Here is a 12,609-nt window from a genome sequence, read left to right as displayed (position 1 = left end):
TAGTTGTAATGAAAACAAGGCCATTATGTTTAACTGTTCACTTGCTGCTACAACATCTGTTAGTCCAGGAAAAAAAACCTGCAATACTTTATAGATGGCTTATCAGACGCTATCAGTGGTGGCTCCAGAGGTCGGGCTGCAGCGCAGTTCAACATTCATTCAACTAGGGGAGTTACATGAACTGCCACCCCAAATGCTGCCAAACATCGCCTGCTGGTACTCTCTGGCAGTTGGCATGGCTCTTCTATTTAAATTTTGGACTGCGCTGCAGCCTCTCCTCTGGAGCTGCCATTGCACGCTATACAGTTCCACTACATATGAATCTGAATTAGCACCAACTGTATTTTAAAACTAGAGATGAGCGGTTCAGATTTCTTGGAATCCGAACACACCCGAACTTCCAGGATCCGAGGCGATTTGGATCTCCTTGTCTGCCTCCGATCCCTAGCCGAGTCTAAACCTTGAGATCCCACTGTCGCATGTTGCGGTTTGGCTAGAGCGCCAGTTTCTAAAGTCCCATTGAAATCAATGGGCTGACTGCTGATTACCTGAGAGACCCATCTGTCACGGCTCTCAGCCAATCAGTGCTTCCCCATAGACTTGAATGGGGCAGACGGGGGCAAGATGGCGGCCCCCACAGCACCGAGGACACCGCCACCTGCAGTGCCGACACCCCACAATGCCGACACTGCCGGCACTCCAGCACTGCTGACACCACCTGCAACTCTGCACTGAGGACACTGCCAGCACTCCTGCACTGCTGACACCGCCAGCACTCCCGCATTGAGGACACTGCTGTCACCTCCACACTAAGAACAATATCGGCACTCAAGAACTGCTGACACCACCGGCATCCCCACACTGCCGACACCAGTGACACTCCTGCACTGCCGATACTGTTGTCACCCCCACACTGAGAACACTTCCAGCACTCCTGCACAGCGTTTTGACAAAACCGAAACCGGAAAACAAATTAGAACCAACATCAGAAAAAATGGTCCGGCGCACATCTCTAATTAAAATGAAGTATATAACTTGGTGACAATGACATCTTTTCCTTTATCACTTACCAATGATTTTCTTTAATGAATAGTGCACAGAATGATATCATTTATATTGTAATACGGTCATAAAACATGCATCAAACTTCTCCCAAAGCAAGCTGCTATGTGTAATTATAAGGATTGTTTGATACAGCCCCATCCCATATATTTATCGCCATAGCACTGCAATACTACATTTAATGCTGCCTTATATGCCAAGTCACTGGTTATCCACCTTTCCCACAACATCACTGCTTTACTTCTTAGGGCTCAATCCAATTAGGTGCCAGTTTGCAAATGCCAGTTTGTATCATGAAACGCGCAGACATCGCACAAATGCGCACGCCTGAGAAATGCAAGATCCAATTAGGAATGGCTATTCGCGGTAGTCACGGTGCGGGTATGCGATTTTTCTACCAAATGCGACCTGGGAGACGTGCAGTAATGTTCGGATTCCAAGAAATCTGAACCGCTCATCTCTAATTTTAAAAAACATTTGGTGCTTATTCAGATTCATTTGTAGTGGAACTGTATAGTGCAGTGGCAGCTCCAGAGGAGAGGCTGCAGCGCAGTCCAAAATTTAAATAGAAGAGCCATGCCAACTGCCAGAGAGTACCCCTGCACCCCTGCATATAACTCTTTACACCACATTACTATAGGATACAATGGAGCAGATGTATGCAGCTCTGGAAAGTGATAAAGTGCAGAGTGATAAACGGCCAACCAATCAGCTCACAACTGTCATGTTACTAGCTGTGTTTGAAAAATGACAGGTGGGAGTGGATTGGTTGGCCTTTTATCACTCTGCACTTTATCACTTACCACAGCTTCATACATCGTCATCTGCCCCATTATTTCTTGCCATTGCAGCCAGTTTTACCTGACGCTGATCTTCACACTGTAGAGGCCTTTCAGGGACAAACTTACACACTGCAGTAGGCAGATACAGCTCTCCCAACTGCTGTGCTGATAGTACAACCCTTTGCCTTGCAGTGCTATAGTATACAGGGCCTGATTCAGACCCGGTCGCAAGCGCTGAGCATTCGCAACTGGGTCGATGGTGGCCCACACGCATGCGCACGACAGAGCCGACTCCGTCGCGCGCATGCGCGAGACCCGGCTAGCGTCGGGCAATCCGTCGCTCCGGGTCTCGCACCAAAGGGGGCGAGCTGTCGATGTTGAGTGACAGCTCCCCCCTTTGGTGGGCGGGCCGGGGGAGTGGCTGTCCAAACGGAGGCATTCCCATGAGAACGCCTGCCGTTTGGGGGCGGCCCCACTGACATCACGAGTGATGTCAGTGGAGAGATTCCGGCTCTGTTAGAGCCGAAAGCTCGCTGGGGCTTGCGGCCACGAGACTTTACCACAAGGGTCTCGTCGCAAGCCTGATGGTCGCGATGGTCTTGACCATCGCGACCATCTTCCTGGCCGCTTGCATTAGCTATGGGTGGTCATCCACAGCTATGCGAGCGGCCAAGAGGCCGCTCCAAAAAAAAAAAAAGCCCGGCCCTGATTCAGAGCGAGCGGCTCTGAATCAGGCCCACAGTTCTTTATACTGCAACGCTACAGGAAATAAGATTTTACTGTTAGATACAATTAGTTACCACTTTTCAAATTGCAGTGATATGTGAGATGGCTATTTACACTGCAGTTGGTTACAGCTGTTTATACTGGTGATGTACAATTATTCAGTAATTTAAGCGCTCTGCCATCTGATTCAGATTGATCCATTGCAGTACTGTATAGATCTTGACAATGCAGTGTTACATAGTAATTAGACTTGCTGTGGTATATAATAAAGCTTTGTACATTAGAGTGGTGTTTGATAAATCCTTCATTTAGATCTACTCCCAAACTGATTCAGAGTTGTACCGATGTTCCTGCAGCTGAGCGATTATCGACCGAATGCGCTTGCATTACAGCTGCGATGCGCACATGCGGAGATTAAATTGTGAATACGCTAGTCCAGAGATTTTATAAGCAAGTGATTGCCAGGCAGGGGCCATTTTGTGGGAGGAAATGGGGAGCAGGAAGCGGACGTGTCGCAACCGTATTTGTGGTGTGTACCAGCCACCGACTACAATTATGTACGCAGGAAACATGGCTCCAGCGTCTCAGTTACGTCGGCCATTTTGAGTGACCATAGACTCACTCAGGAAGTCCATGTTTGCATGATCTGCGTCCGATGCTGCGTATGTACAGTTGCGGACAGCGGCGATGGCTCAGGTGGGAGAGTCTGCTGGCTGCTTGTGCATTAGCATATTTTCGCACATCCACAGCAGCGAATATCGCAGCTGCGGGAGCATTAGCGTACAGCCCTGAATCAGGCCCTAAGCTCCTTAAGTAGGACAGGACAATACGGACCATGTGCAAGTTATACTTGATATATATATAAATGACTTATCTCTATGTAATAAGGACAAGCAGCATCCAGCTACACTTACCTGTCGCAGCGCTCCCCAGTGACATGCAGTTTGCAAGCACATTTCCCGTCCTTGTCACATCCCTGACTGCTGCCGGCTGGGTCACACAGGCAGCCTTGTCGTCTGAACATTGGAGAAAGCACAGAAGATATCATGGATTTCTATAGAGCAGATAATTGCAATGTATTTAAAAAACATTGGCAGTTTACATACATGAGCCCGATTCTGAGTCTCATGTACAGCGAGCGCAATTCCAGACACTATTTCATTGTGGTGTGGACATGTCCTCCCTGCTAAACAGTATACTATTGTGAGGTCAGGGCCGGCATTAATTAACCTTAGTCAAACTTAGGCATCACTTAGAAAGTGAAAAGTTAGTGGTGCCTTAAACACTGATTGAGTGATATAATGTTACTCTCCCGGTGTTTTTAATATCCCCATGGAGCCCCCACTTGGCGTGCCGGCCAATGATATAGAGAAGAAGCAGCAGCATCTTCCTCCTGAAGACGTCAGTAGCTGCTCCTCAATGTAAAGGAGAGAGGCGTCAGGCTATGATGTTACTCCTATTACAGCAGTGGCTGAGTTGGGAGCTTTATAGTTTTGTTTTTTTTTTGGTTCACTCAGGTTGCAATAAATTGTCTCCCAGTGACATTAGCCTTGGGCCGGCCCTGACCATGACAACCACAAAGTGCCCACCTGGCAGCTTGAAGAGGGTTTTGAAACACAACATGATTGGGTCAATAAGACAAGTATAAATCCAGGCCTGGCTTTACAGTCATAATCTTAGCGGTAGGTCAGCAATACATAAGGAGCAAGTGTGCCTAAGCCGGATATCGATGTGTTTTACCTGCAGCCAGCCTCAGAAAGCGAATGGAAACCAGGCTGACATTGGTCACACTTCTCTCCCATCACACCAGGCTTACAGCTGCAGCGTCCACTGTTATCACACCGGCTATTGAGAGAGCCTGTAATACGAGAACACAATGCAAATAAAATTAGTTAACCTGGAAACATTATAAGACTGGCATTCCCATTCCCTCCAGACTCTGTGGTGCAAGTATGACAATGACAAGGGATAAAGTTAATATATTTGGAGTCTTGTATATGTATGGAAGGAATCGGCATGTAATGCCGGCTTCCGCAATGTCTCCTGTCAAAATACCGACAGTGGCAGCCCGATGGTTGGTATCCCAACAGGGGTCGGGTAAGTATACTTACCCTTCCCCCTTCTCATCCCTAACCCTCTCCGTTAGTGCCTAAACCTAAGTCTCCCCCCTTCGTGCCTAAGCCTAACCATTCCCCCTAGGGGTGCCTAACCCTAACCTCCCCCCAAAAAAACCTAACCCCGCTACGCTGCCTAAACCTAACACTCCTCCCCCGCGGCTAACAGTAAGGGCGCCCCGGACTTACCTTGTTCGGGCTGGCGTCCTTCTGGATTCCAGCATCTTGATTAAGATAGGCATCGGTAATTGAACACCTATCTTAAGTCCCGTGTCGGACTTTCAGCGTCGGGATTCAGACCGGCAGCATGCCGTCCGCCGGTCTGATAACTACATCCCGTATGGAATAATGTACATCCTTCTGCAAATTTTCAGGGTATTAATTTTAAGTCACAAGGAATTCTGTAACCCTATAAAGGCACAAGGCTCGTGGGTGAGCGCTTTTATACGGGGTGTGGCTCCCTGTTCTGTAATAAATTATAATAGAGGGTGTATTATTCCTATTGAGAGTGTTGATAAATGAACCTGCCTGACCAAACATACACTGCAGAGCACATACCTAAAGCATGGCATTGGCAGGACGCGCAGGCACCTCCTGGCTGTGGGTAGAATCCATCTTTGCAGCTCTCACAGTGTGGCCCATCCGTGCCTCCGATACAGTCTATGCAACGGAACCCAGAGCCCGTCTGTGCCTGCAACTCTGTGTCAAAAACACAACGCTTCGAGCGGCCATTACAGTTGCAGACAGACACATGAACTGTAGGAAAGGAAGGAGAACAGAATAAGGGAGAGTTACTTATAATGACATCACATAAACAACATCAATCCAATACTTGTCATCCTCGGTAAATAATTTAAGCCATGTAACCAATTATTTGGGCAGCCTCTATTCTCAGCTTTAACACTCTAAAGTTATTTATTAACATTTATTTATCTAGTGCCGACATATTCCGGTTACATATAGCATAGCATATTCACTTTACAGTTCTTCAAATGATGTCATCTCTGTGTATAACATAGAACAGGTTTAGCGAGCGGCCGGGTTGATGGGGGCTTTTGGTAGGGTCTCGTCTGCCGCAAGCCCCAGTGAGCTTTCGGCTCTAATAGAGCCGGAAGCTCACCACTGATGTAAGTGGGGCCGCCCCCAAACGGCAGGCGATCCTTTGGGAACGCCTCCGTTTGGCCAGCCACCCCCCCACCCCGTCTACAAAACGGTGCGAGCTGTTGATCACCATCGACAGCCACCCCTTCTGTAGTGAGCCCCGGAGTGAGAGAATTTCTCTCTTGCTCCGAGGCTTGCGCACGCGCAGTGCGGCCGCTGCGCATGCGCAGAGCCTCAATATCGACCCGCTTGCGAGCGCTCAGCGCTTGCGAATGGGTCTGAATGAGACCCTCTGTCTTTGTGCCACAGTATACTATGCAGGTCTCTGGGAAAATGGTGCCTGTGCCACGTTCCCAATGACTTCTCTATTGCGCATGCACAAAACACTGGAAAAATGGCCAATGCACAATTTTCCCAGTGATCTCTGCTGTTCTGCAGCACCAACTCTATTGGTGTATCTATGATGGGTGCACAGTGTGTGGTGTTGACCCCCCCGTGGACCCAGGGGCCCGTGTGTACCGCACTCCCTGCACCCATTATAGATACACCAATGGAGTTGGGCTTACATGACCATGACACTCCCTTGACATTCTTTGGAGACAGACCTGGTCAGTGCATCCAGTTACCACCCGGAAATGCCCATTTTACGGACAGAGCGATGCAGCCAGGCATGGAGTGAACCGTGCGCTCTTGTATCCGCTGTGAAGGTGCGAATGCATGGTGAGGTCTGGGAGATCATAATTTTCAAACTGGACAATCATATTTCTGAATTAGCTTTATGATTAAAACCCTTTGCATTGTCACTCACATCAATGTATTGTAAGATCTCACCTAATGTATCATCTAGAAAAAAATGGTTGCATGTGTGAGCTTCTTTATAGTTACACATTGTGTAGAGACCTCAGTTTATCTTCCATTTACTGTAGGGCTGTACTGGGAACCGTGATGTCAGCTGCCAGAACTAACTTTCAGATATCTCATAATTCTCTCACAGTTTGATCATCCAAAACTCAAGTTTTGACATGATAACATTCCAAACCCATTAGATGATATCCGATAAGTGGATTTCTTCTCACTGTGTATGTAATAACGCACAGACCCACCCTTGTAGACATAAATGATTAGCATTTATAAATCATCCTGATTAAGTCACCTTGCTATCACATGACTAGTAGTCCTGGCATCTCCATATTTCCTTTATAGTGATGGCTGATAAAATAATCAGCTGCCTACATTGGGGGGAATTCAATTCAACGCGATGTTGAATAGCCGCGGGAGGGAGCTCCCACAGCTATTCAATACACCGCGCTGTTTGGGCGCGCTGAGGATTTCTTCTCGCACCCCTCTGGGGATGTGAGGAGAAATCCGACCAAAGTGCTGGGCAAGCAGCCGTTTTTCTGCTTAGCGCGGCGCTAACAGCTGCGCGCCCGGCACTTTGGTCAGAGAATGCCGGTTGAGGTACCTTAACACCCTTGTTAAGGCATGATAGACGCGATATCCGTCAATTCTCCGACTACACAGCGCATTGAATTGAATAGCTCCAGGAGCTCGCTCCCGGCGCTATTAAATTTGCGTTGAATTGAATCGCCCCCAGTCTGACTAAGGGCCTGATTCACACCCGCTCGTGGCCCAGTGCGCATGTACACGACGGAGCCGGCTCCGTCGTGCGCATGTGCGAGACCCGGATAGCAACAGGCAAACCGTCGCTCCGGGTTTCGTACCAAAGGGGGCGTGCTGTCGATGTTGAGTGAGTGGGCTGGAGGCATGGCTGCCCAGACGGAGGCGTTCCCATGGGAACGCCTACCGTCTGGTGCTGGCCCTACTGACATCACGAGTGATATCAGTGGGAGTGCTTTCGGCTCTGTTTGAGCCGAAAGCACTCTTGGGTTTGCGGCAACGAGACCCTACCACAAGGGTCTCGTCGCAAGCCCGATGGTCGCGATGGTCTTGACCATCACAACCATCATCATGGCCGCTCGCTATAGCTGTGGGTGGTTACCTGCCTACTCTTCCAGAATGTCTAGGAGACTCCTAAAATTGGCAGAGGCTCTCCCAGACTTCTGAAATCCACCTACTTCCCCAGAGCAGTGGGCAGTCCAGGGGGTCGATGATGCCATTTGCAGTGAATGGCGTCATCATTGCCACGCCTCCTGCATAATGCCACAATTAACCATGCCTGCTATACCTCCTACCTGAAACTTCCTCTCCAACATCTTCTGGACAACCAATGTAATGTCAGCAAGTATGGCATATGGCAAGATCGCTGTTACAGTCCAACAGTGTTTTCCCCCTATTCCTGTTGAAAATCTTTCCAAACAGATAACATCTTAAATCTTCGGTCCAAACACTTTGCAGATATCCAAGCACCAGTGCTCCATAGCAAACTTACCAACTTTAAACAAAAACTCTCAGAGAATCCTGGAGGGGGCAGCGGAGTGTGAGGAGCTGCTGCAGCTGGACAGGTGCAGCAGCTCCACCACAGCCATTATTATTATTATTACATTTTATCTATAGGGCACCACTAATGTGCCGCAGCGCTGTACAGAGATCAAAACAATAGGACAATACAGGGTAAAACAGTACAGTACAAATAGCACTACAGATCTCGACACAGCCACTGATGGAATGTGTGCAATTGAAAAGTACAGCATCAGCTGAAACCTGTAGCTGCCAGTGTGGGCGCAAATGACGGGTCTAGTTCTCCTGAAAAAGCAAAAACAGATGATTGGGGTCCAGGGACAGAGAGGCCAAGGAGGATGTGCAACATGTGTGCAAGAGAAGTAGGTGATGAAAACAGGAGGGAAGAGGACCCTGCTCATGGAGCTTACAGTCTAAAGGGAAGGAAGAGACACAGAAGATATAAGGAATGAGCCAGAGTAAGGGGAGTGAAGAGATAGACTACGTGGTGACATGGCTAAATGGAGGAGGGATCTGCTTTGATGAACAGGTGGGATTTCAGTGCCTGCTTGAAGCAATGCAGGCTGGGAGATAGTCTGATGGAACAAGGGAGATCGTTCCAATGGCGGGGGGCAGCTCGGGAGAAGTCTTGAATTCTGGAGCCATCTGCTTGTACACAGAGAGCTCTGCCGATCAGAGGGTCTGATGCTGAGCGCTCGCAAGCGGGTCGATGGTGCCCTAGTGCGCATGCGAGCTCCGTCGTGCGCATGCGCGAGACCCGCATAGCGACAGCCAAGCTGTCACTATGGGTCTCGCACCAAAGGGGGCGTGCTGTCGATGGTGAGTGATAGCACGCCTCCTTTGGTGGGCGTGCCGGGGGCGTTGCTGCCCAGATGGGGCCGGCCCCACTGACATCACTAGTGATGACAGTGGGAGTGCTTTTGGCTCTGATAGAGCCAATAGCACTCCTGGGCTTGCGGCAGCGAGACCCTACCGCAGGGTCTCGTGGCAAGCCCAATGGTCGCGATGGTCTTGACCATTGCGACCATCTTTTTGGCCGCTCGCATAAGCTGTGGGTGGTCACCCACAGCTATGTGAGCGGCCAGGAGGCCGCTCCATTTTTAGGTAGGAGGGTCCTGATTCAGAGCGAGCGCTCTGGTCAGAGCGTCCGGCTCTGAATCAGGCCCAGAGTCCCACCCAAACATGGGGAGAACATACAAAAAATGTCACCGAAAGGGCTCTGGTGGGAATTAACTTCATGTCCACTGTGCTTCGAGAAGGCAATGCTAACCACTGTGCCACCAATAATAGTGTCGATTACACTGCACAACAATGAAAATGTTTCCGATGTGAAAATAGTTACTTCTAATTGATTTCAGCATGCAAAGAATGAATCTGACATTTAAAACTCTCAGTTAGCTCTGAGTTCCGAGATATAACCCATTTATGACGATGTAGGGGTATTCCTATTGAAGTGGGCAGAATGGAGAGAATCTTATCAGCCATCTGCGTTCTGCGCAGAGGGGGCGGGGCCTAATGACCCAATTAAATGAATCAGTTATTTGTCCCCTCCCCTATTGAAATATATGCGATTCACGGAATTACCCACACAAGATAACTGTGGTGCACTGAGTGACAAGCATAGTGAGCGATTCCACCAAGACATTTCAGCAATGGAACAAAGATATCAGGGTAGGTGATCACTACTGTTGGACAGTGACAAGAGATGCCCCAGCAGAGGAGTACAAGCAACAAGCAAAGAGAAAGCCCCCCCATGAATAGGCCACTATATTAGATAGTACTTTCATATGCTGTATGTTTGTTTCGTATGCTGTATGTTTGTTTCGTTTTGTGTTCTTATTTGTGATTGATTGAATTAAAACAACTGTTATTTATTTTCTATCAAGAAAATATCAGATTATTTTAAAATAGCTTTTCACTATGACTATATTACTAACGTACATACAGTACAGTGCAAGCAGTGTAGCTCATAAAGTAGGGCTAGTAAAAACATTCTGAAATCATTTTAGTTTTTCTTGACCTCAAAATAGTAATGTATGACCTTCGCTCCCTACACACATCAACGAGCCTCAGCGGTTCACCATTTGTCTTTCCTTGAAACACTTTTGATAGGTACTAACCACTGCATACTGGGAACACCCCACAAGACCTGAAGTTTTGGAGATGCTCTGACCCAGTCGTCTAGCCATCACAAGCTGTCCCTTGTCAGAGTCACTCAGATCCTGACGCTTGCCCATTTTTCCTGCATCCAACACCTCAACTTCAAGAACTGACTGTTCACTTGTTGCCTAATAAATCCTACCCCTTGACAAATGGTATTCATTTCACTTGTCAGTGGTGTTAATGTCATGGTTGATAGGTATATAGCCATTTGAGAGCACCCCAGACAAAATAGGTGTAGCATGAAGCAGATTAAAGGTGTCCATCTTTCTTCTTCAGTTGTTAGATTATAACACGTGTGTATTAGGGATTGTCCATTACAGACTGCAGGTATTTGGCACCAAACATCCCCCTATTGGCAATGACACTTCACTACTCCATGTTGGCTGCTTTTTTTTTTTCTTTTTTAACCCTAACTGCAACATGAGAAAATAACTTGCTGCCTATTCATTAAGTTATGTGACATCTGCACTGTAATCTGCAGCATTTATTATTTTCTGTCTATAAAGGACCTGTACACACTGTACAAGTGTCCATTCTATCTCCCGTATTCAGTTCTTGTTGTATTGTCCTGAACTAACCTGTCTGACATAATCAGTGTTATCCGTCTCCTGAACATGTTGTAAATTGCATTAATAATTATTATGAAAACTAATGTACACTGTGCCAATCATTATATTAGGTATCTACTATATCTAGATTACTCTGATCAGCAAGTAATATCACCTACACAGACCACAGGAGAGCCCTCATGTTACTTGTATATAGTAGTTATTAAGCATCTCATATCGAACTATAAAAGGTAACAACAGATCTAACCTTAGGTGTCTGTAGTACGCGGATAACTGTGCCAAATTATCCCACAATAGGCTCTTTGCTTGCTGCAATCAAAGGAATTATCCACCTTCAGAATATGTTATTTGCTTATACACGCCATCCTGTAGCTTTTACTCTCATCCCTTTCTGTGCTATTCTATTATAAATTTATACCAGACTGAGTTATTTATATCTATTATCATTGGATGTAAAAACAGGTCTACAATAGTTTCTATGGAACAAGTTTATGCTGTACGGGAAGGCAAAGCAAATAATCAACTTTTCATAAATAATATCAAATTGTGATGGGAAATTCTGAATGAAGCTAAAACTAAAGGACATATGTATCAAAGCTTGAAGTGAGCTAAAATTGTGAGATATATATCACCAACCAATCAGCTTCTAACTTACATTTTACAGACTGTGTTTAAGAAATGATAGTTTGGAGCTGATTGGTTGGTGATATATATCTCACAATTTTGTCTCACATCAATCTTTGATACATATGCACCTTAACACGCTCTTTAATTGGTAAAACTTACATGAGAGCGCATCTAACCCAATAAGTGAATGTTGTTGGAATTTTGCAGCCCCCAGTGGCAATAGCGACTGTACAGATAAGTTTTCCCAACGAGTTGCAAAGATTTCCACTTCTCCAGTGGGATTTATGACTTATTCATACTAGCGGACATTATTAAGTTTATGCAGTTAAATACAACCAAGGCAAACAGGGTTCCTAAACAGTTTCCATTTTAAATCTGTTTTGCAGTGTAAATGCTGCACCAGTCACCTCACACTCCCAAAATATAAACCATTAGTCTCACCATCTATGGTTGATGTCCCTGAGGCCACTGATAAGGCAAACAGCAAGGCAAGCAGCAGCCAAGGCAGGCCCCTCCATAAAGCCATCTTATTGGAGACACTGAACCCGCTTGTGGTTGTTATTTTGTTGGTTGTTTGTGTCTCGTACCCTCCACTCTGTCTGTCTATTCCAGCTGCCTTCAGGTGTGTTTTATGAGAGCTCTGTAACCTGACTCATTGCAGACACAAAGATCTTCTGTGACTCACCCTCTGAATAACAGCCCAACCCTTCCATCTCGCAGGCACACACGAGTTCCTGCTTTACGCACCATGCCATGCACTACTGTGTGTGGATAACTGGATAAGAGATCCACTGGGCAGCTCTGCAATGCATGAGAGCAGCCTTTACTCTGAAGTTCTCCTACACTACAAATACAGACTTACAAATATTTGAAAACAACTTCTAGGGCAGGGGTCAGGGAACTTTTTTACCTTTTACCCCAAAATATATTTAGATACGCCGACGTTACCCCCTTGATTTGAAAGGAAGGAAATCATATAGTAGTGCCCCCATAGTTATGCCCCTGTAGTAGTGCCCCCATATAATGCCCCTGTAGTAGTGCCCCCAT

At 46.8% G+C, this 12,609-nt stretch overlaps 1 protein-coding gene across 2 annotated transcripts in view; it reads right to left on the bottom strand.

Moving 5' to 3' along the window:
* The window catches only part of LAMC2 (laminin subunit gamma 2), a 46,998-nt gene extending 34,695 nt beyond the window's left edge, over positions 1 to 12,303 (bottom strand). Inside the window, exons 1-4 of one of the 2 annotated variants that reach the window (XM_088447208.1) lie at positions 12,248 to 12,303; positions 5,243 to 5,440; positions 4,311 to 4,428; positions 3,485 to 3,586 (exon numbers count right to left, since the gene is read on the bottom strand). In XM_088447208.1, the coding sequence (XP_088303334.1) occupies positions 3,485 to 3,586; positions 4,311 to 4,428; positions 5,243 to 5,440; positions 12,248 to 12,275 (446 nt within the window). In that variant the 5' untranslated portion in view covers positions 12,276 to 12,303. The other variant, XM_088447207.1, reaches the window with a different exon arrangement.
* Between the last annotated feature and the right edge of the window lie 306 nt (positions 12,304 to 12,609).

The sequence above is a fragment of the Taudactylus pleione genome, unplaced genomic scaffold (genome assembly GCF_031769625.1).
Source record: "Taudactylus pleione unplaced genomic scaffold, aTauple2 ptg000423l, whole genome shotgun sequence".
NCBI classification, from domain to species: Eukaryota; Metazoa; Chordata; class Amphibia; order Anura; family Myobatrachidae; genus Taudactylus; species Taudactylus pleione.
The sequence above is the reverse complement of the archived record's forward strand: the minus strand, read 5'-3'. Positions and strand labels throughout refer to the sequence as shown.